Genomic DNA, 25,329 nt, shown 5'->3' with positions numbered 1-25,329 from the left:
TATTTTGGCATTCTAGGACTAAAATAACATTTTGTATGTGTATGTATACACACACACACACGCACACATGTATATACACATGTATAACTGTATGTATAGATGTGTTTGATTCCACATGCCTGCATATACAGGCATATATACATACCTGTATATGCTGAAGTATTATAAAGGAAATGAGACAGTATAACTGTATGCTATAAACAATTTCTTAGAAATCAGTAATTACTCTGTCTTTTTCATCTTGTCCTTATCGCATGAAGTCATGATTTACCTTGCCTATGTTAAGGTATTTCTAGGTTGGTACAGGCGGAACAGAAAGCGCAGTGTGTATGGTATCAGGCAATCCTTGCTTAAAAGCCCACCTTATGTACTTGCCTTCTGTGTGAACCTGTAGCAAGTTTACTCACTGAGTCTCCATTTCCTTGATTCTAAAGTGGAGAACCTGTCTAATATATAGGGTTGTTGTAAGATCAAAAATTATGTATAAAAGTTCTTGGTAGGTGGTTGATGCTCAATGAAAAGTAGCCCAAACTGGCATCATCTGCTCTTTCACACAATGTCTTTCTAATAAGTCCACTGCCTTTAGTCAAATGCGCCGTACTTTCTGTGGTTAAATTAGCAGGTTGAGTCATTATCAGTTGTCTGTCTATAGTCATTTTGAACTCTACTTTAATTAATGATAAAATACTTGATTGTCTGCTTTTCTGAGGGCAGAATAGATATTCTAAATCTTTATTAAGACGAAATTTCTTGAAAATACAGTTTCCTTGGTTTGCAGAATTATCACAGTTGCTGAATTTACCTTGCATTTAAGTGTTTTATGCAAAGCAAAAAAATCAACCATCCTGGGAAGAAAAGGTACAGAATTAAAAAGACATAATTATTTATTTTTATAAAATAATTTTTATTTAAGTTCCAGGACACATGTGCAGGCCATGCAAGTTTGTTACATAGGTAAATGTGTGCTGGGGTGGTTTGCTGCATCTGTCAACCCACTACCTGGGTAATAAGCCCAGCATGCATTCGCTATATATCCTGATGCTCACCCTCCTCCTAGCCTCTGCCTACAGGCGCCAGTGTGTGTTGTTCCACTCCCTGTGTCCATGTGTTCTCATTGTTCAGCTCCCACTTATAAGTGAGAACATGTAGTGTTTGGTTTTCTGTTCCCGTGTTAGTTTGCTGAAGATAATAGTTTCCTGCTTCACCCATGTCCCTGCAAAAGACATAATCTCATTCCTTTTTGTGTTTGCAGAGTATTCCATGGTATATATGTACCACGTTTTCTTTATCCAGTCCATCATTGATACCTATCTGGGTTGATTCCATGTCTTTGCTGTTGTGAAGAGTGCTGCAATGAACATACATGTACATGTATCTTTAAAATAGAATGATTTATCTTCCTGTGGGTATATACCCAGTAATGAGATAGGTGGGTTGAATGGTAATTCTGCTGTTAGGTCTTCGAGGAATCGTCACACTGTCTTCCACAATGGTTGAATTAATTTATATTCCCACCAACAGCATAAAAGCATTCCTATTTATCCACAGCCTCACTAGCATCTGTTGTTTCTAGATTTTTAAATAATTGTCATTCTGACTGGCATGAGATGGTATCTCATTGTGGTTTTGATTTGCATTTCTCTAATGCTCGGTGGTGTGGAGCTTTTTTCATGTGTTTGTTGCATAGATGTCCTCTTTTGAGAAGTGTCTGTTCATAAGACACAGTTATCTAATGTGAGAGGCACAAGTACAGATTTATCCAGTAAGGAAATTTTATTTTCTTCTTTTGACGTGATATTATTTTTCTCATTAATGTTCATTAACTCATTAATAATGGTCAGCGAGACGTGGAATGTATATAGTTTTCAAAAGTTTATTTAAGTATCATTTACACTACCGAATGAATTTGTGACTATTCTGAAAACAGATTAGGTTCCAAAAATTTAATTTTGATTGATTTTCTGATTAATTTTGTGTATATTTGGAAAGTTCTATCTGTTATTACTTTTTGAGTAATGATGTTTATTGTCCCTATAGATTACTAAAAATGAAGCTTTTTTTCAGCATTTATTCTTTGTTCAATTTGGTCAATTCCTTTTAACAGTGATCAGTAAAAGATACTCATATTGGGATTGTTTCTTAAGGCCTGATATCAGCCAGACTCAACCTTCAAGCTCCTAAAATGAATGCTATAACAGCTGTCATTCCCAAATAAATGGGCTTAAGTGAAGAGCAGAGATAGTCTTATCCTTCTAGCATGTCCACCAGTATGAGGTTTGGAGATTTGGGTCAGTCAATTTGATTTATCTTCTCGGAAACTTACTTCTTTTCCTGAAAATCACCTTTATTTTTCAACTTGTTTTGTTTATTTTCTTTGCTAGCATTTGATTTTCAGTTTTCCCTTCCAAGCTTGGAATAAAACTGGCCAAAAAGAGAAGTGTAAAAATTATAGTCTTCTATATTTTCCTCTTCTGTTATGTTTTTTTAATATTTCAAGTATCATTTTATTGCTCTTTTTTAGAAAAAAAAAATCACCAACAATGTCCTTGTGGTAAATGCCTATGAATGCTAATGCTTTCATTTTGTAAATATCAAAATTAGGCATAACAGATATTTTCTCAGCAAATTTAGCTCCATATCAAACAAAGAGCCAATACCCACGGAAACAATGCCCACAGTCTTTGTTTTTGTTTTCATTTGTTCCTTTTTTCCTTAATTGATCAGCTAGTTAAACAAGTATTTATTTAGCTTTCTATTTGTCAAGCTGTGTGACCAGCCCTAAGGATTCAACCATAAATACACCTTGTTCCTGCTCCTAGGAAGCTTACATTGATTGCATAGAGGGAGCCTCGCCATGTATGTAAGTGGTAAATAAGAAAATAACATGTAATTATAGGAGATTGTTCTGGAAGCAAGAGAAATTAAAGAGGTGCTATGTAAGAGAGGGACTTAACTAACACAAATTTAGAAAGCATAACTTGTTGGCATTTGAGCTGGTTCTGAAGGTTAAGAAGGAACCATCTGAAGAAAATTACAGCGTGAACCGCAAATATAAAAGTCATGAGACAGGAAAGAGCACAGAATGTGATTGAAATATAATGAATAAGATAGTAAGAGCTCGAGATGTGGTAGGAGGGGAAGGCAGAGGCCAGATCATGCTGAACTTTGTCAGACATGGTGTATTAGTCCATTTTCATACTGCCCGAGACTGGGTAAGGAAAGAGGTTTAATTGACTTACAGGTCATCATGGCTGGGGAGACCTCAGGAAACTTACAATCACTGTGGAAGGTGAAGGGGAAGGAAGGCACCTTTTTCATAAGGCGACAGGGAGAGAATTGCCAAATAAAGGGGGAGGAGCCCCTTATAAACTATCAGATCTTGTGGAAAACTCACTCATAATCATGAGAACAATGTGGAGTAAACCACCCCATGATCCAATTATGTCCACGTGGTCTCTCCCTGGGCACATGGGGATATGGGGGTTATAATTCAAGATGAGATTTGGGTAGGAATACGAATCCTAACCATATCACATGGGAAGGAGTTTGGTTATTAGAAGTATAATAGAAAGTTACTGGAACTGTTAAGGAAGGGAGTGACAGTGTCTAATGTGTGTATACTAAAATTTAATCTCTCTGGATCTGATGTGGAGAATAGTTTACTAGTGGATATAGTAGAATAATTGGGAAGACCAGAAAGGAAGTGATGGCTGTGTTCCAGCTGGGACATGGCCATCCCCATGGCTATTGTATGCCGGTAATGATGGACAGAAGATGGTGCATTTGTGATATGCTTTGGAAATAGAAAGCACATTTTGGTGGATTAGATATATGCCTTTGGAAACAATCAAAGATGGCATTTTATAAAAGGATGAGTGGTGGAACCATTCACCAAATTGGGAAAGTATGTGGGAGTTTGGGAGAACAAAAATTGCAAGTTGGGTTTTGATAAGTTTGAGGCATCTGTTAGATATCTAAGTATGTAGGTTAAATAGCCAATTGTGTATATAAATCTGGAACTCAAATGTTCTGGACTTCAGGTATGAATTGGGAGTTCTCAGCATTCACACTGGAGGTTGAGCATGTGGGACTGGATGAGATCACCAGGGAGGGAGTGAAGATGGAGAAGAGAAGGGCATGTCTGACTGAGTCCATAAGGCCTCGGGTTTGGTGATTGAGCAAAAAAGGAGGAATGAGCAGAAGGGACTCAAAAAATGTCCGGTGAAGTGGAAAATAAACCCCAGATTTGTCGTGTTCAGAAGTGGAGGGAGGAGAATATCTCTTAGAGGAAATGGAGAGAGAAGATTATTTCTAAGTAAGAATGATCTACTGGGTTGAATTGAGCTGAATAATCAAGTAAAATGACACAGCACATGATTTTGGGAATTCCATAGCTTGGATATATCCTGGCCATTTTGGAAAGAGCAATTTGGAGGAAGCAATGAGGCTAGAAGCTAGATAGTGAGGTGAAGGTGAAGAAGTAGTAACAGTTTGTGGAAAGAACTTTAGAGAAGTTTGTGTGAAGGGGGACAGAGAAATTGGGTAATACTTAGTGTGGGGGCTGTAGGGTAAAGATTGTTGATTGACTTTTCTCTTAAAATGGAATGTAGTAAAACATGTTTGTGTGCTTATGAGAATGACCCAGTAGATGAGAGATTGGTGATTAAACACAGAGGGGACGAAAGAAAGAGGATAGGAAGGCTTTGAGAAGATGATAGTGACATTTAGAGAATTGGGCTTAGGAAGAACTGTCCTGCATTTTTCATTATGACCAGAAAAGGCAGTGAGAAGATGAGCTTAGATGTATGTGACTAGACCATAAGTAGTGGAAGATGAAAGGTTCTCCATGCAAGAACTGAACTTTATGATTCATCAGGCACATTGTCAGTGAGCGTGGAGGTAGGACTAAGAGAAGTTGGGAGAGAGAGGATTGAGTGTAAGGTCAGATCTTTGTGAGTGGGATGGAGAGTTTCCTAGGGGAACTTTATGGTGTTGCTAGGCAGTAATGTGTGCTTATTTGTGGTTTTTATTACTAAATGTATGGAAAGGTAGCCCTGTTGAACTATTCTTTAATAGCATTCATCTACTCAATGAGATGATGAAGAAGAATGCAGATGAAAGTAGGAGAAAGATGGAACAGGAAAGAGTAAGATCTTTGGAAATGAGAAGAGAACAGGATTGCCACTGGTTCATAACGGTGTCTAATGTATCCCTTTCTCTGGGTGGTGCAGTCCCTCACTAGAGCTATGGCTTGGCAAACAGGCCTTCAGTTGGATTTCAAGCTTCACTTCCCATTGGGGCAGTGGTCAACCTTTATAAATATATGCAGTGCCCCTGAACCTGAAGCTCCATGTAGGAACATAGTGGATACATGTGTTGTACTTTCCAAAGCAGGATTTTGTCTAGAAGATGGGTGAACCATAACCTGGAGGTAGCAGTGGGGAGCAGGGAGGACCCTTATTCCAACTCTTCAAACTGAGGCATGAAGGATCTGAGAGAAAAAGGAAAAAACTTCATTAAAAGTTTGCAGGGGACCCAAGGCAGTGGCTCATGTCTGTAGTTCCAGCACTTTGTCAGGCTGAGGCAGGTAGATATCTTGAGTCCAGGAGTTCCAGACCAGCCTGGGCAATATGGCAAAATCTCATCTTTACAAAAAATGCAAAAATTAGCTAGGCATGGTGACACGTGCCTGTGGTCCCAGCTGCTAGTGAGGCTAAGGTGGTAGGTTTGATTGAGCCTGGGAGGTCGAGGTTGCAGTGAGCTGTGATCATGCCACTGCACTCCAGCCTGGATGATAGAACCAAACTCTGGAAAAACAAATTTGCAGGGGAAATAATGGTCCTATGGAAACTGGTTTCAGTGAAGACAAAAAGGGATTGGTCTGAGGAGACGGAAGGTACAGTGGAGTCTGCTGATCCTAGAAGAGAAGTGGTGTAGGGCGTGGTGAAGGGTTGCAGGAGTGTGTTGGAGCAGACCAGGAAGGGTATTGGAGTTATGGTTCAATATTGGTTGACTAATGAAGACCAAATATCTGGTAATGACTTAGCTAAAGGGGAAATAAGATGTGGTGAGGGAAATCCTTTCAACGAAAGGGCTCTGTGGTCTTGACTATTTATTTCCTGACAACTGCAACCCCAGGAGAGATGCTCCTTTGGGTTCACAAGGCTGTGGGCAGGGATTATGGGGTAGCAGGAAGGAGTTGTGGTGGGGTGTTAATGGGGACTCACAGCTTAGGACAGGGTCTCCTTGAGTCCCATGCAGTGAATTTGCAAATGTCATGGTGACAATCTATCCTCTACATAACTCTTCATTTCAACTGCATTTTTCCCACAATATGCTTTAATGTATTTTCCAGTTTATTTAAAATAATAAAATTAACTTGTGAAGGTGCTCATTGAAAAGCTTAAAGAATTGTTTCACTGTAAGTTTTCTACCTGCCACTCAAACTGCTGATGCTACTGTTTTTCATTCTAAAAGAGGTAAATGTATTTAAATCTTATATTAATGTAAAGGATACCTTTTAAGCACACCAAAATTTGGCAACACATTTCGATGGGTTTCCTAAGATGCTCTTTTCCATTAAACTCTTTAAAAAGAGAGTCATGTCTACTCACGTTCAAATACCCTTTTGACCAATTGTAAGCAAATGTACAATTAAGTAATATATCTTGTAGCTTAAAATATCAAGTACTATTTAACATCTTTAAAATAACATTTTAAAAAGGGAGTTATGTGGGTGGTCCTGTTTTCTTATGTTACGAAATGACTATAGGCTATAGAGTATTATAGCTGCTTTTATTGCAAAAATGTCTTTAAAAAGCTATACATTTACATTTAAAAAAATATCCTACTTCCCTCTAATGTAAACTATTATAAATCTGTCACCGTGGATGTCCTTAAATCTTTTATGGAAAGCTATTTATATTTTTAGTCCGTGTCATTTCTTGCAGTAAAGACGTTTATAGTCTGTCACTTCTTCTGTTTGAAGTAAAAAAAAATTTATTTCTGCTAATGTTACCCTTCTAAACTTAAAATGTTGTACCTTTAGATTTTTAGCCTATCAGTGTTCTTTGTGATTTGTAGATTTAACAAAAGATTTTTTTTTTTTTTTTTTTTTTTTTTTTTTTTTTTGAGACAGAGTTTCATTCTTGTTACCCAGGCTGGAGTGCAATGGTGCAATCTTGGCTCACTGCAACCTCTGCCTCCTGGGTTCAGGCAATTCTCCTGCCTCAGCCTCCTGAGTAGCTGGGATTACAGGCACATGCCACTATGCCCAGCTAATTTTTTTATATTTTTAGTAGAGACGGGGTTTTTGGTCTCGATCTCTTGACCTCATGATCCACCTGTCGGCCTCCCAAAGTGCTGGGATTACAGGCGTGAGCCACCTCGCCTGGCCAACAAAAGATTTTTTAAAAAACGTTCTTTGCTTTTGTCTTTTAGGCACAAATTCCTAAGCTTAAGATCATTTGTTTTCCTGTAACAGTATTCTTTCCCCTGTACTATCTTGTTACTTTTCTCAATACAGTCAGAACTGCCAAATATAAAGTCTACATTAAGAATCATAGACGAATGCAAGTTCAGTGCTGGGTATGATTTTAGAAATCTTCCACGTGAATGCTTCCCAACCTTTTTTGGGATTCGCACGCTGCTCGTCTCTTCCCGTCAGTCACCTTCATTTACATGCAGCAATTGTTAATGAAGCTGAATCGGAAGCAAAGGATGGAGGTGAGAGTGGAGGAATGCTTCCAGTAGGTTTTGTGATTTCTGTGATGGATTATATAGTTTTGAAAGGATCTCTGGAGATTTTGAAATGGGTCATTTACTGATCTGGTACAAGCCCCTTATTTTAAGAATGAAAAAAATAAATTGGAGGTTAGAACCCTAAAACATACAGCTAGTAAATTGTGGAGGTGATAGAATTAGGTTGTTTTCTTCTGAGAGCAATGTACAAATGGCATTAATGGTAGTTTATTAGCCTGTGTAATAAAGTATGAATGCATGTTCCTGAGACTCTAATTTCAGTGGTTTTGTTGACGTGATATTATAATAAATCATGTGAAATTCCTTGAGAAGGGATAAAAGATCTTGTAATATTGAATATACCATAGTCTAGCCTAGGAGCTAATATTTAAAGATAAGAAAAAGAAACTGGAGGTGGAGGAAACAACTGAACTATAGTTTATTATAAATTTTATATAAATTATATTAATTTTAAAAATCAGAATATAAATTAACATGTATAAACTATGATTTTAAATTTGAACATGTATATTCATTATAATAATATGAAGACAATTGGGACTGCTATAAGTAGGGTTTGGCTTTTAGTATGGTCATTATTTTTAGTGGTTAAGTTTATGACAAAAATTTGATACCAGCTATATGTGCATTGAAAAAATTCCAGGACACCTATCATTCAGTTGCACATTTGCATGTAATAAGCAAAATTAATTTCCTACTATTTCACCAAATTCATACATGAGGTTAGGGAAAATATTTATTGAGTATTCGCTCTGTATTGATACATTTATATGTGTATACCTCATTTTCTCCTTATAATATTGCTGCAATATGGAGATGATATTGCTATTGCTGTATTAGTTTATTCAATAAATACTTCTTGAGTTGCTGCTGTATGTAGGTCCTGGTCCTACCAGGTGCATTGATGAGCAACAGCTTCAAACAGACAAGAAAACAGTTGCTTACAGTCATAATCAGAGATACAATGAAGAAGGCAAAAAAGTGTCCCCAAAAGAGATTATTCTAGATTGTCTGGGTGAGCCCCATCTCATCCCAGTAGTCCTTAAAAGTGGAGGAGGTAGCAGAAGAGCAGGTCAGAGAGATGCGATGTGAGGACTTCACCTGCTGTTGCTGGATTTGAAGGTGAAGGAAATGGCTACAAGCCAAGGAATGTGGCAGCCTCTAGAAGCTGGAAAAGAAGTGAAACCAGATTCATCTCTAGACTCTCCAGAAATAGATGTAGCCCTGCTGATAACTTGATTTTAGTCTAGTGGAGACCTGTATTGAACACTGACCTTCAAAACTGTAAGATAATAAACTTGTGTTACTTTAGTCCACACAGTCTGTGGTCATTTATAATAGCAGCAATGAAACACCAACAGCCATCATAGGGGAAACGATGGGATGCCTTAGGAAAGGCACCATGGTTTTGGAAAGTGTTTGCACCCAGGTCTGGAGGGCCAGTAGAAGTTAACCAGGTGGAATGGGGGAAATTAGTGGAGGCTGGAGGAGGGAGGCAGGAGGATATTTAAGGTTACAAAAAGTAAAAGGTTAAGTTCTGGATGTGACAGAGGCAGTGATCTCTTGGAAGATTAATAATTGGTTCATTGGCCGGGTGTGGTGGCACACATCTGTTATCCAGCACTTTGGGAGGCTGAAGCTGGTGGATCACCTGAGGTCGGGAGTCTGAGACCAGCTTGACCAACATGGAGAAACCTCGTCTCTGCTAAAAATACAAAAAAATTAGCAGGGCGTGGTGGTGCACGCCTGTAATCCCAGCTACATGGGAGGCTGAGGCAGGCGAATCACTTGAACATGGGAGGCGGAGGTTGCGGTGAGCCGAGATCGCTCCATTGCACTCCAGCCTGGGCAACAAGAGCTAAACTCCATCTCAAAATAATAATAATAATAATAATAATAATTGGTTCATTTTTGTAGATAAATAATGTATGAAGCCTGGAGTGGGAAAATGCTTCCTCGGGGGGTGAGCCAGAGTCCAATCATGGAAAACCGTGTATCTGGCAGAGTTTAGGATTGATGAAAACAGTTCTTGCTCAAGCACTTGTGGCTAGTGAGTAATGGAGCCTTGTCTATCTTCATCCAAAATCCATATTCTTTTGCTTATATAATCAACAAAGTAGACGTCGAAGTTTCCTAGAAAGTGAATATTTTAAAATAGCATCTCTTTTCCCACTGATGATCAATAGATAATTTGTCAATAGGTGCTCTAGCCTCTGGATTGAGACTGTTCCACTCGCCATCGAAGAGTGCTCCTGGAATTGCTCTGCCCAGTGGAGTACTGTCTGAGGCCAAGTGCTGATGTCCTCTTAGCTCACCGTTCCTTTGAAGTGTGACCTTAGGTGGTCTACCTCCCCTCCTAGCCTGGCCCTTTATACTTGCTAGGTATCTAAGTATCTCTCATATGAAGAGAATCCTCTGCCTTTACCATTAGTGTTCTTAGAAATTTGTTTCCTTTTCCCTAGTCTGGGCATTCTCAGGGTTTAATAGAATTAATCTGTAATGATCTCTTTTTACATTAGCTGTTGCCCTATACCCTATTATGTGCATATGAATATTCTTAAGTAATGAAAAAGAATTCTGATTATGGGAAATCAAGGTGTTTGACTTCACTAAATGTTTTAATGACTACATTTTATACAGTGCATGTTCTTAAAAGAGAATCTCTTGTTTGTAGTGGATTAACTGCACATGTATACTCCTTTAATCTTTGTTTCCTAGAGCCTTTTTAGCACAGACTTCATTTGGTCATTCCTAATATTTCTGTTGATGTTTTAAAAATAGAAAATATGGGCAGGGCTTGGGGAAGGATAAAACACCACCAGCAACAACCACTCAAATTCTAGTCAGTAACTTCTAAATTTTAAAATTGAAAAAGTATTCACCTATGATTACAAAATAAACAACAATCACATGGCACTGGAAGGTTTATAACAGAATATAGTTCTTCTCCCTCGACTCACCACAGTTCCCTTTCTAGAGACAACTGTTCTCTTTACCTTCTTCTCCTTTTTTTTTTTTTAAATAAGAAAAATAATAAAGAAGAGGAAGAAAGAGAAAGAGGAAGAGGGAGAGAGTTTGGGGGTATTGCTTTATTGCCCGGGCTAGAATGCAATCTAAATATGGGTATGCCTATAATTGTCCTTAATAATGGAGATATAAAAGAAAATGAGGGAAGAGAATAACAAACAAGGAGCCAACCAACATTTCGTTTAAACTTCTAAGTTGATATGATGTGGTACTGATAAGAGTGTATATTTTGTATATTTAAAGTGGAGAGTTTTATAAATATTAATTACATTTACTTGTTCCAGATCTGAGTTCAAGTCCTGGATATCGTTGTTAATTTTCTGTCTCATTGATCTGTCTAATATTAATGTTGAAGTCTCCCACTATTATTATGTGGGAGTCTAAGTCTCTTTATAAGTCTTGTATGTCTGCGTATTCCTGTATTGGGTGCATATATATTTAGGATCTTTAGCTCTTCTTGTTGTTGCATTGATCCTTTTATCATTATATAATGTCCTTCTTTGCTTCTTTTGATCTTTGTTGCTTAATTGTAACGTCTGTTTTTTATTTATTTATTTTAGCTCTCTGGTTGGTTGGTAAATCCTTCTCCATCCCTTGTTTTGAGTCTTTGTGTATCCTTGAATGTGAGATGGGTCTGGATGCAGCATACTGATGGGTTTTAGTTTTTTATTCAAATTGCCTGTCTGTCTTTGGATTGGGGGATTTAGTCAATTTTAAATTTAGAATTAATAATAATATATGTGAGTTTAATACTGCCATTTAATATTAGCTGGCTATTTTGCCCATTAGTTGATGTAAATTCTTCATTATATTGATGCTATTTTGGTATTTTTTTTAGAAAGGCTGATACTGTTTGTTCCTTTCTATGTGTAGTGGTTTTTTCAGAAGCTCTTGTAAAGCAGGCCTGGTGGTGATGAAATCTCTGAGTGCTTGCTTATTCACAAAAAACTTTATTTTTCCTTCACTTGTGAAGCTTAGTTTGGCTGGATGTGAAATTCTGGGTTGAAAGTTCTTTTCTTTAAGGATGTTGAATATTGGCCCCCACTCTCTTCTGGCTTGTAGGGTTTCTGCTGAGAGATCTGCTGTAAGTCTGATAGGCTTCCCTTTGTGGGTAACCTGACCTTTCTCTCTGGCTGCCCTTAGTATTTTCTCCTTCATTTCAACCCTGGTGAATCTGACGATTATGTGCCTTGGAGTTGCTCTTCTTGAGGAATATCTCTGTGGTGTTCTCTGTATTACCTGGAGTTGAATATTATCCTGCCTTACTAGGTTGGGAAAATTTTCCTGAATAATGTCCTGAAGCGTATTTTCCAGCTTGGATTCATTCTCTTCGTCACATTCAGGTACACCTATCGAGCGTAGATTAGGTCTTTTCACAGTCCCATATTTCTTGGAGACTTTGCTCATTCCTTTTTATCCTTTTTTCTCTAATCTTGTCTTCTTGTTTTATTTCATTGAGTTGGTCTTCGACCTCTGATATCCTTTCTTCTGCTTGATCAACTCGGCTGTTAAAACTTGTGCATACTTCACTAAGTTCTCGTATTGTGTTTTTCAGCTCCATCAATTCACTTATATTCCTCTCTAAATTGTGTATTCTTGTTAACATTTCGTCAAATCTTTTTTCAAAGTTCTTAGTTTCTTTGGATTGGGTTAAAACAAGTTCTTTTCATTCACAGAAGTTTCTCATTATCCACATTTTGAAGCCTGCTTCTGTAATTGGAACACACTCGTTCTCCATCAAGCCTTGTTTTGTTGCTGATGAGGAACTGTGATCCCCTGCTGAGGGAGAGGCGTTCTGATCTTGGGTATTCTCAGTCTTTTTTCGCTGTTTTCTTCCCTTCGTTATAAATTTATCCATCTGTGGTCTGTGTATTTACCGTCTTTGTAATTGGGTTTCTGAGTGGACGTCCAACTTATTGATTCTCAGCGCCGAAATCTGAGCAACCCACTGCACCGACTAAATCAGCGGCGTTAAGATTGATGGTGCTTTTCTGACTCTGCACCAAGAACCGATGCTCCGAGGCGCCGGCAAACCCGCCTCGCCGGTCACAAGAGTCACGCTGGCGACCCATGGGGCTCCTCCGCTGGGAATCTCCTGGTGCGTGAGCAACAAGAATTCATGTGAAAGTGTGGCGTCCTCTCGTTCTTTGCGCTTTCACTGGGAGCTACAATCCCAAGCTGCTAGTGATCAGCCATCTTGGATTTCTCTCCCTTCTCTTTACCTTCTTATATCATTTTTACATTTCCACATTCTAAATAAAACGAGTATACCATTATCGTTCAATTCTTCAGTATTAGACATTGTTTTTTGACATCGTATTTTGGTAAATACATAGGAATTTGCTTTGGGATGCTACTGTTCTTTTTCCCACTTCATCGTTGAATTTTAGGTAAATAAATATACAGTTTTGACATTACTATCCCTGTCTAAACATTATTACCAGGTGAAAACTGAGGTTTACTATAATTTTGTTTTCTCCGTGTTTATCTAAAATTAATAATTGCCTTATTTCTATATGCCTAGTTTTCTTTGCACCTATTGCAAATTCCTCCCACATTTTCTAGTGACCTGACAGTACAATTTTACACAAAGCCAATCACATTAAGCAGGCTATCACTTCTCATATCATTCCTTGGTGACATCTCTTCTGGAGACAAGCTTCCTAGGCCTGCTGCACAGCCATCATGCTGCGTATTTGCTTTGCTTTGCTCCTAGTTTAGAATCTTTATTTCTTGGATCTCATGGCTGTTTTGTGTTATTCATTTGTTTCTGCCCTTTTTTTTTTTTTTGCCTTATTTGTTTTCTTCTTTGGGAGTGATTTCCACATTTGGTCTGAGTGTATCCTTTGTAAATTTCATCACATGAAAACGGGAATACTGAGTGGTGACAATGCTGAAGACAGCCTTACCTGCTCCAGTTTGGATTCACGCCCTTTTCTGTGATCTCCTCTCACCATTAACAGGAGAATCCCTTTGCTTCTCCCTGGGTTGGATCTCTTCTTTACGCTTCTTATATTTTCCTCCTCTTTGATTGGCAAGCTAAGTTCTGTGGGGGATATCTGGGAGCGTCTTGAAAAATGGTATGTAGGAGCTACTTTTTATAAATAATTCAATAATTATTATTATTTTAGTTTTTTAAAATTTTACTTTAAGTTCTGGGCTACATGTGCAGAACGTGCAGGTTTGTTACATAGGTATACATGTGCCGTGGTGGTTTGCTGCACCTATCAACCTGTCATCTAGGTTTTAAGCCCCTCATGCATTAGATATTTGTCCTAATGCTCTCCCTCCCCTTGCTCTCCACCCCCTGACAGGCCTTGGTATGTATGTTCCCCTCCCTGTGTCCATGTGTTCTGATTGTTTAACTCCCACTTATGAGTGAGAACATGCGGTGTTTGGTTTTCTGTTCTTGTGTTAGTTTGCTGAGAAAGATGGTTTCTAGCTTCATTCCTGTTCCTTCAAAGGACTTAACTCATTCTTCTTTATGGCTTCATAGTATTCCACGGTATATATGTGGCACATTTTCTTTATCCAGTCTATCATTGATGGGTATTTGGGTTGGTTCCAAGTCTTTGCTATTGTGAACAGTGCTGTATATGTCTTTCGAGTGTGCATGTGTGCATGTGTCTTTTGAGTAGAACGATTTATAATCCTGTAGGTATATATACAGTAATGGGATTGTGGGGTCAAATGGTATTTCTGGTTCTAGCTCCTTGAGGAATTGCCACACTGTCTTCCACAATGATTGAACTAATTTATACTCCCACCAACAGTGTAAAAGCGTTCCTATTTCTCCACATCCTCTCCAACATCTGTTGTTTCCTGACTTTTAATGATTGCTATTCTAACTGGCATGAAATGATATCTCATTGTGGTTTTGATTTGCATTTCTCTAATGACCAGTGATGATGAACTTGTTTTCATATGTTTGTTGGCTTCATAAATGTCTTCTTTAGAGAAGTTTCTGTTCATATCCTTTGCCAAGTTTTTTACGTGCGTATTCGTGTAGTTCCAGTGCTTTGGGAGGCCGTGTCGGGCACTTGAGGTTAGGAGTTTGAGACCAGCCTGGTCATCATGGTGAAATCTCGTCACTACTAAAAAAATACAAAAATTAGCCAGGTGTGGTGGCATGTGCTGATAATCCCAGCTACTCGGGAGGCTGAGGCAGGAGAATCACTTGAACTCAGGAGGTAGAAGTTGCAGTGAGCCGAGGTCACACCACTGCGCTCTAGCCTGGGTGACAGAGCAAGACTCCACCTCAAAAATACAATAAAATAAAGCCATAATATGGAAAGATTGTCGTTCTGTAAATACTTAATATAAATAGGACTCAGGATATGGAAATATAAAAAATTCTGCTGAAGGAGAGATTATAGAATGGGTGGAAAGATAAGAAAACTATATAATGTAGTTAGAATACAATTTAAAAGTGAAACAAGTTCATCATTCAAGGCCTTTTTCCAGGATCCATGTGATTAATTGTTGTTCGAAGAAGATTATTGATCTTTTATGAACTCATAACAAGGAAACCTAACTGGGATGGAATGTTCCGGAAGAGGTAGTCATTAACCCTTAAAGGAGTGGTAGGATTGTAATAAATGGAGAGTTTCATCCAGTCATTTTTATATGGATATAACATTTTCATGTGGACACAATATTATGAATATTCTAGAGGTAAAGGAACACACCACTATTACCTAAACAGAGTATTGAAGCAAACTAGGGGATAAAGTTGGGAAAGTAAACTGGGATCAATTATGGAGGAAATTAAATTCCAGGTGAGGCAATTTAAATTCTTTCTGCAGGTTAAGAAGTAAATGATAGGATGAGGTGATGACATTCCAGAAAGTCATATAAACAGAATCTTAGTATGTAGTCTGTTGTGTCTGGCTTTTTGACTTAGCAGAATGCATGTGAGAATCCATGCATGTTGTTGCATGTATCATTGGTTTGCTTATTTTTATTGTGGAATAGTATTCCATTGCATTATTGTAGCAAACTTTGTCTACCTGTATGTAATACCAGTTGATATTTGGATTGTTTTTAGTTTTTGGCCATTACCAATAAGGTTACTATAGAAACTGGTGTATAGATTTTATGTAGACAAGTGTTTTTTTGTTGTTGTTGTTGTTTTTTTTTTTTTTTTTTTTGTTTTTTTTTTTTTTTTTTTTTTTTTTTTTACAAGAGTCTCACTCTGTTACCCAGGCTGGAGTGTAGTGGCACAATCTTGGCTCACTGCAATCTCTGACTCCTGAGTTCAAGCAATTCACATTGCCTCAGCCCCCTAAGTAGCTGGCATTACAGGTGTGCTCTACCACACCCAGCTAATTTTTGTATTTTTAGTGAAGAAGAGGTTTTACTATGTTGTCCAGGCTGGTCTCGAACTCCTACTCTCAATTAATCTGCCTGCCTTGGCCTCCCAAAGTGCTAGGACTATAGGCATGATCCACTGTGCCCAGTCTAGACGTGTGTTTTTGTTTCTCATGGATAAATACCTAGGGGTAAGATTGCTGAGTTGTATCACAAATGCGTGGTTAACTTTGTAACAAACTGCCAGCTGTTTTTCAAAATGGCTGTACTTTTACCTACAATGTGTGGGAGTTGCAGTTACTCCACATTCCCACCAACCCTTGGTATAGTCATTTTCTTAAAGCCATTTTAACGTGAAGCAATGTCTCATTGTGGTTTGAATTTACATTTCTCTAATGATGAATGTGCTGAGCATGTTTTAATTTGCTTGTCATCTAAACATCTATGGCAATAGATAGGTTTAAATCTTTTGCCCATTTAAAAAAAAAAGGTGTCAATAAAAGATACTGCATTGTTATAAAATCAAAAAATGCCAAAAAGTACAAATAGAAAAGTAAACCAACTTAAGTCCTAGCACCCAGAAATAACTGTTTGAATATTAAGTTAATATTCCAGACATCTTTCTCTAAATGCATATACAAATAGAAGGACAGATAGATGGATGCATGAGTAGATGGGCAATAGGTAATACTTGTAAATAAAGTCTATTCTATACACTGGTTTTTACTGGGATACGATTTGTATATAGTAGTCCCTCTTATCCGTGGTTTTGCTTGCTGTGGTTTCGGTTACCTGTGGTGTATACAAAAAGAAATCTTGAGGGAGAGGAAGATCACATTGACAGAAGTTTTATACAGCATATTGTTATGATTGTTCTATTTTATTATAACTTACTATCATCAATGTCTTACTGTGCCTAATTTATAATGTAAAAATAGGTATGTAAGTATGGGAAAAAACATGGTATATATAACATGGTATATAGTTCTGTACTATCTGTGGTTTCAGGCATTCACTGGGGATCTTGAAATGTATCCTCTACAGATAAGGGAATTACAGCATTCACTACTATATTATGAAATTCCCACTTTTAGAGTGTACAACTCAGTGATTTTTAGTATATTCACCATGTTTGGCATTCATCACTGCTCTTAATTTCAGAAAATTTATCATCCTCCAAAGAACCCCCATACCATTAGTAGTCAGCCACCACTGTCCTTCGCCATACAGTTCTCGCCAACACCTAATCTGTTTTCTCTCTGTGAATTTACCCATTTTGGAAATTTTCTGTAAATGGTAATTTCACGCTATGTGGCCTTTTGTGTCTAGGTTCTTTCACTTAGCGTAATGTGTTCAAGGTTCATCCATGTCGTGCATGTGTCAGTACTTTATCCCTTTTACGGGTGAATAATATTCTGTATATAGTTATAGCGTATTTTGTCCATTAATTTCTCTCTCAATTTAGGTTGATTCTACTACTTGGCCGTTATAGATTATGCTGCTGTAAAGAATTGTGTACAAGTTTTTGTGTGGAAAGATGTTTCCAGTTCTCTTGGATTGAAATAACCTAGGGGTGAAATTGTTGATACTAATTTTTAAAATTGAGTTTTTTCTTATTAGAGAGCTATGAAGTATATAAAGTTTTAAATGTTGAATTTACAGGTGTGTGTACCTCTTAACTCGTATAACTGCAAGCTAGCTCTGTGTTCAATTTTGATGTAGATTTAATGAAGGGTTTATAGAAGCTCATTTGTCCAACGTGTTCTAAATATTACTAAATAAAACAATTTGTATCTATATGAATTGTTTAAAATATATAAAGTCAGCTGTTTCGGTTATTTTTATTTTATCTTAAATATTTCTTCAGATTTTATTTCTTCCTAGAATTCATTTAGTCACCGACTGTATGAATATTTAATCCTTACAGGAGTGTTAGGAATCAGTGACCGAATGAATACAATTGCCTTTTGTATCGACTTACAACATACGGGGGAATAGTTTAATTTACAATTATGAGATATAAAATGTAGTTATAATTATTTTATGATATGGATCTGATTTTAAAATGTTTCTGACTCTCCCCTTTTCACTCTTTTCACAATTCACCTGACCCCTCCACTAAGGATTATTCAAGACACACATACAAATACGTCTCCCAGTTACCTATGGTGACTTGAATAAAAGGTCCTTTGGGGATGCCTGTTAGATTTTTATTTAGAGGATACGTGATGTGGAATGTCACGCCGTAATGGAGCTGTGCTGCCATGTTGTTACTTTCAGCGTTGCTGACAGACAGAATGCCTTGGAGGCTGAGTGGAAGACGGTGCAGGCCTCTCGCAGAGATCTGGAGAACTTCCTAAAGTGGATCCAGGAAGCAGAGACCACAGTGAACGTGCTTGCTGATGCCTCTCATCGGGAGAATGCTCTTCAGGACAGTATCTTGGCCAGGGAACTCAAACAGCAGATGCAGGTAAGTGCATGGGAAACTACACCGGTACTTGTGTTTGTCCTGTGCTCTTTCGATCCGTCTGCATGCACGTGTATTACCGTTGAAAGGTGAGGTCGTCACTTTATTTTCCTATGAAATCCGTGCTCTCCTGTGAATGATTGGTTTCTGGAAATAAGCTCTATCAGGTATTTTTACTTAATATTAGAGGGGAAAAAAACCCACCTTGTTTTATGAAAGTAATAGTGTTTGAGTTAGAGGCTCACAGAGATTCTACTTTCTGTCATTTTAAGTCCTTTTATAGTTAGCTTTATTGAATCCTAAATTATAAGGGCATTTCCCCTTAATGTGAAGTTGTTTTTTCCCCCATTTGTTGAACATACTTAATATAAAAGCTGCAAAGCTGCATAGCTTAGTTTATAACTAAGAATATCAGGCTTGATGGTATTACTTTTATGTCATTACCTTGATAACTGTGATTGTATATGTAGTCTGAGGTTCAAATACTTCTACACAAAATGTGCTAACATAAAACGTTTTCTTTAAAAACATTATGAGGACTCTTACGAAGCACATCCGAATCTTTGTCTGCCCTCAGGTAGTTCTGCTTCAGTGCTCTTGAACCTTCCAGTTTTTCTGCATAGACTGACCTATTGTTGCGAACCATATAGGCCTCCTCACTTAGAACTTAGTTCAAAATCTGATTCAGGCCGAGTGTGTTGGCTCACCTCTATAATCCCAGCACTTTGGGAGGCCAGTGTAGGTAGATCCCCTGAGGTTGGGAATTGGAGACCAACCTGGACAACACGGCGAAACCCTGTGTCTACTAAAAATACAAAAATTAACCGGACGTGGTGGTGTGCACCTATAGTCCCAGCTATTCAGGAGGCTGAGGCATGAGAATCACTTGAACCCGATAGGTAGAGGTTGCAGTGAGCCAAGATCTCGCAGCTACGCTCCAGCCTGGGTGGTAGAGTGAGACTCTGTCCCCTCCCCAAAACACAAAACAAAAACCTTTTTCAAAAGGGAAGTCTTCTTAACTGTAGTATTACATCTGATTACTTCTTTATACCATGCCATGCTCACATCAGTTTGACAAGTATTATTTCTGACAAACTTGTGAACATGTGCTCGATTGTCTTTTGCTGTTGTTGTTATTTTTGAGACAGAGTCTTGCTCTGTCACCCAGGCTGGGGTGTAGTGGCATGATCTCGGCTTGCTACCAGCTCAACCTCCTGGATTTAAGCGATTCTCATCCCTCAACCTATCTCATGCCTGAGTAGCTGGGATTATGGGTGCGCTCCAGCACGCCTAGCTAGTTTTCGTACTTTTAGTAGAGACGAGATTTTGCCACATTGGCCAGGCTGGTCTTGAATTCCTGACCTCAAGTGATTCACCTGCCTCAGCCTCCTAAAGTGCTGAGATTACACGCATGAGCCACCACGCCCAGCCTCCACTGTCTTTTGATGCATGTCTCTACCTGTCCCAGTTGATCTCATGGTTCTTCAAGGGCAGAGATGATATTATCCATATTGTTGCCTACGCTGTGCCCTGTGTGCAAATCCTAAGAAAATACTGACTACTGTCCTTGGACCTTGACTGACCATTATGAAATTGAGGATCGATACCATTTAAAAATCTGTTCTTAGGAACCTTCTTCTCTTAAAACATCAAAAAGACCTTTTTGTAAAATGTCAACAAATGTGTGGATCTGGATGAAGGATACAGTCTTTTTTTGAACTACTCTGATTCTTACAATTTGTCTTTAAGTTTGAAATTATTTTCACTGAAAAGTTACACAATTTGAAAAACAGATCTTTTTGGAATGAGCTTATTTATAAATTGTTGCTGTGCATGAAAACTCGTGGTGTTTTACTGTCGCATTCTTAAGATTCATTTAATGAAAATTTCTGTTTACATATATTGCTGCTTGTTTCTTATTCATTGCATAATACACTTGTGACTTGGTAATGACTGTGACCAGGCGAGTATCAAAATTAAATCTGTTCCTTGTCTCACCCTTTGGAGCCTCATGAGTTCACTGTAAATGTTAATTGATAAAATATTCAGCCATCATCTGTGTTGTAGGAGGTCATAGAGGACTCTAAGTGTGCGTTGATGCTAGATTATTTATTTTTATGATTTAAACACCAAAAAACCTGACCTACAAATGCTCACAGATAATTTATGCAGTGGTGTTAATTTCAATAGCTATGTAGGCTGTGCACTTGAGTAGGTAACAGTTTATACGCAATAAGTAAAGGAGGCTTGAAATGAACCCTGGTAATGAGCACCAGCAAAACACAGGCAGGCCTGGTCTAGAGTTTAATGATGTCTTCTGGCATATTTTATCTTAGAACATATTCTTACCATAGCTAAGACTCTTCTCAATATTTAATGAATATTCAAACAGTGGAAGACAAATGTAAATAGAAATGTTAAAATATTTCAAAATAAAAATAACTAAGCACAGGATTACTTATGGCAAACAGCATCAAGAAAGAAAGGTTGCTGATAAAAATATTAAAATACACTATAAGGCTTTATAAAACATATTATTGCTTTAGTGTTGTAAAAATAACTACTTTTGGCTGGTAGAAAGTAATAAGACCTTTACTAAGAGTCTACTAAAATTCTGTTGTTTAAAGATAAGTGTGTACATTTTTGTGTAGAATGTTTCATATGATGGTAATTTGCATGATTTTTCATTCCTTTGCTTCATTATTCAGTGCTCTTAATTTCACAGTGTTCTCTCCATTCTATTTTAAAAAATATTCTATGATTTTCAGCACCTCATAGATACATGATTGTTAGAGACTTAGTACCTTTTACTGAGTTTTTCTGAGGCTAGAGAAGTTCAGTTTTTTTATGGTGTTGTATACTAATGATTCTCCTTTTGTATGAGTGAACAGACATTTATTGTAGAAACTGGCTTAGAAATGGAGAGATGTTTGTTGGAGAAAATCACTGTACAAAGGCATGGCAAATCATAAAAGGAAAGTTGTGGTGATGTGTGGGGTGGTGGTGCACAGTCTTTGTGTGCAAAAGAAGATGGAGTAAGGACCTGGGTGTATCAGTGTATCGGAGCTACACGCACAGGATGTGTATGTAGAACTGCTTGGCTGACACATACACTGTTTATACTTGCTTCATGTCTTGTGACAACCAGATCCAAAGCCATGGGAATATTTCATGAAGATAAAGCAGTTTATTGTGTGTTCAGTTAAGGTGAATCTTGGGTGAATTTTGAGGATAGTTCTAAAGCATATGGAAGATGGTTAACTTTTGGCAGGATGCTGATACATGGATTCTGTTAAGGATGGATGACCATTTGGATTTATGTATCTATGTTTCATTGCCCTGCTGCAAGGCTGTTAGGTTTTATTTCCCAGCAGAGGCCTTTTGGCAGAGAAAAGCTGATTCTTTGGAGACTTGCAAGAGAGACAAGCTCCTTGAGAACTGAGTAGTCTGGCTCAAAGAGGGTCTGAAATGCCACGCAGGTATTTATTTATACTTTAACCCAGTGGCAACAAAGAGGAGTCATAAAGGATAGTAACAAGAGTGATGCAATGGGATTTTTGCTTTATAGGAATTTAGCTGATGGTATGAGGAATGGATTTGAACTAGACAAAAGTGACAGCAGAGTGGCCTGTTAGGATACTCATGTAGCCGTCCAGGCTAGAGGTGATAATGACCAGAAAGGAGACAATGGCAGGGGGTGTAGATCTAATGACTCAATAGTATACACAGGCTAAGGAAGGGGAAAGGCAGATTGCCAAGTGGTATTAGAGCTTGAGACTGGGAACACAGAAGAAAATGTCAGGACAGGGTGGCAGGTTAGTGGGAAATGTGTGGGGTTGGCAAATTTCCTCCATTTTGACTGTGTTGAAATGAAGCATTGGACCCAGGAGGAGATGCCTGGTCTGCAGCTGTCACTGTGAATCTGTATTCATATGAGAGAATTTGGCCAAAGATGCAGACACTTCATTTTTTTGCTTTTGTGTGAAAGCCCATTATTGACTTCCAACTAGTTTATTAGTTCAATTGCATTTGTTCTTAATGTGCATGTTTATCTTCTAAAATATTGTTATTCTTTTCATTATATTTAAAATTTTTAGCTTTACATTTGGCATTACCAATTAATTGAGATGCTCTGAATCTTTCCTGGGTGAAATCCTGAGTTCCTGCTGTCTTTCCGGAGTGGTGTTGTCATGGGTGGTTGGTTTTGCTCTCTAACAATTTATGTGTTAGGATTATTATACTTTTATCTCCTGTGTTTGCTTTTAGCCTAATTTTCATCCTCTTGTTCCATGGGTGCAGACTTTGATTGTAGACTGTTTTGTATTTCTCCTGTGCTCAGCTCCATACTTAGCACTGTGTTTGAGGGGTGAATGCCTGTCACATGGAGGCTTCATATCCTTATTCTGGGACAGGAATTACAGCTTCATACTTAACAATTTTCTTGGCATATAATTCAGATACTGTACAGTTCATTCATTTAAATTTTATAATTTGTTTCTAGTATATTCACAATTGTGCAACCATTACCACAGTCAAGTTAGAACATTTTCGTTACCTCAAAAAGAAACCCCTTCCTCTTTAGTATCAATTTTCCATTCTTCAACCCCGTTCCCCTCCCACTGAACAATCACTAATCTATTTCTATCTGTTTGCCAAATACCTGAACATTTTATATTCTATACTTTGACTGTGTTCTCTGCTTTTGGCTTTACACAGATATGGTGACATTGTTAGCCTCACCAGAGGGAGGCAGTGTAGATTCTCAGTATGGACCTGCAGGGAAAAAAGATACAGGCAGAAGTCCACAAAACACTGCGATAAATACAGTTCTGTAAGACCCAATAAAGTCTACAAAACACTGCTTGATTAACACCATTCTGTAAGGCCCAATATAAGACTTTAAATCGTTGTAACACAAAGGACTAAGAAAGGCAAGTGAAGTAAAGGAGGAAAAACAAATACTTGAAAATACTGCGTTTCTTTTAAAGAATCATGACAACATTAGAGAGAGGTGAAATTGCAGCAATAGCCCAGTCACCAATTTGAGAAAGATGCTGATAATGAGCAACATCTGGGTTCTATTTCTGACTGTGCTCTTTGACCCAGTCATTTAATCATCCAGGGTTATTTTGCACATCTCTTGATAGTACTTTACCCCAGTTGATATTTGTATTAATATTCAGGCTGCAGTAGAGAATGTGTCTCACGTGTGTATAATATATACACATAAAACCCCAAAATTCTGTACTGGGTTTTTATATAATTATGGCCTCATATTTCCTATTCATAAAATTAAAACAGCTTTATGGCAAATAAAATGAGATCATGAAGATGCTGTCTAAAGGGAAATATTCAGTAGTCAATTACAGACTTTTAATTTTTTATTAACTTCACTGTTTAATTAGACAAAGCCTAACCCATTCCATTGCTCATGGCTTTCCTTGTAGGCAGGCATATGAGAATCTACTGAATGGCTCTGCTTTTAGGGTGTCTTAGTCATATAACCCCTGCAAGTATTTTTTGTTTTGCCTTGTTGTTGTTTTCTTTTAGGTGATCTTGGGCTGACACCTGTCTGGGGGTGATTTTTTTAGCACTTAATATGTGGGTTGCTGTCATTAGAATCAGTTGTACCCTTCTGCTCTTCTCAAGATTTATAACAGGGTCTCTGTTCACTAATTCACAGAGCACAGCTAGAGCTGCCTTTATTGGGAGTGAACGTATCCCTCTTTAGAGAGGGCGAACGCTCCGCTGTCTCTTAATAGAAACCAGCTACACAGCATGCACCGTGGTGGTGGTGGCGGTGATATGTTGAATCTCTGTTCCCAGGGGATGTCCGCTTTCTAGCTGCAGCTTTAATGTTTCACTTAATATCCTCTTTGGCTACTGAGCGCACTCCTCTCCGGCAGCCGGCAGCGCTTGGCTGCTCAACAACTTCCTTCGTTTCTGGCCATGCCGGGCTGAGCAAGTGCTGGCTGTGAGCATCTCCTGGGAGGGGGGGCTTTCTGTGTGGCGTTTGTCTGTGTTTTTGCGATTGAGAAGTTGAAGGAATACAAGCCTCCTTTTTCCTAGAACCTAAGCCCCTGTATCTTTCAAATGCTTTCCTGGAAACGAGCATGCTCAGAGAACTGACAAATCATTGTCCAGTGACCGGGAGGAAATGATCGTTGCTCTTCATTTATAATGCAAATTCTGAGGTGTCTCCAGAAGTGTGGTAAACTTAAAATGATGGCTGTGGTGAGAACGTCTCTGCAGAAAGTTGTGGTTTTGTTGCATCGTTTACAAAGGATGGCAGTTTCTTCTCCTCGGTATCAGAAGCTCTGTAAGGTAACTGAGTGATTGAAAATTAGGATCTCGGGTGTCTGACAGTTCTACTGTTTCTCAGGCTTTGGAAACTAATCTTTCAGGTTCTTACCAAGGAAAGATTCCCTTTCTTAGTAACGGATTGTAAAAGCTGTTAAAGTGAATTGCATAATTACATTTTGTTTAAGAATCTAAAACAGGTTTTAGTTTTTGTACATAGTTTATTTTTCAGTTGACACAATCTTGTCTTCTGAAATGGGCTAGTGAACTGTTTGGAGAAAATAGGATAGCAAAACTACTACATGCATTAAGACCTGTTACCTCCGTGGTTCTTTGTATTATCTTAATATTGAATGACACATCAATCTTACATAAATTTTAGCGAAATTAAAAGAAGAGTGTTAATCTTTCAGTAGACTTTTAAAAAATGTTTCATCTTTTTATAGCTAATTGCTTTTTCAATT

The 25,329-nt window shown here is 38.0% G+C and overlaps 1 protein-coding gene across 14 annotated transcripts in view; it reads left to right on the top strand.

Moving 5' to 3' along the window:
* The window catches only part of UTRN (utrophin), a 589,012-nt gene that overhangs the window by 291,149 nt on the left and 272,534 nt on the right, over positions 1-25,329 (top strand). For 12 of the 14 annotated variants that reach the window (XM_074397323.1, XM_074397322.1, XM_074397326.1 and 9 more), the window contains one exon: positions 18,379-18,568. In XM_074397323.1, the coding sequence (XP_074253424.1) occupies positions 18,379-18,568 (190 nt within the window). The other 2 variants (XM_074397331.1, XM_010337531.3) reach the window with 2 other exon arrangements.

This window comes from Saimiri boliviensis, chromosome 4, assembly GCF_048565385.1.
Source record: "Saimiri boliviensis isolate mSaiBol1 chromosome 4, mSaiBol1.pri, whole genome shotgun sequence".
In the NCBI taxonomy this organism is placed as follows: Eukaryota; Metazoa; Chordata; class Mammalia; order Primates; family Cebidae; genus Saimiri; species Saimiri boliviensis.
The sequence above is the reverse complement of the archived record's forward strand: the minus strand, read 5'-3'. Positions and strand labels throughout refer to the sequence as shown.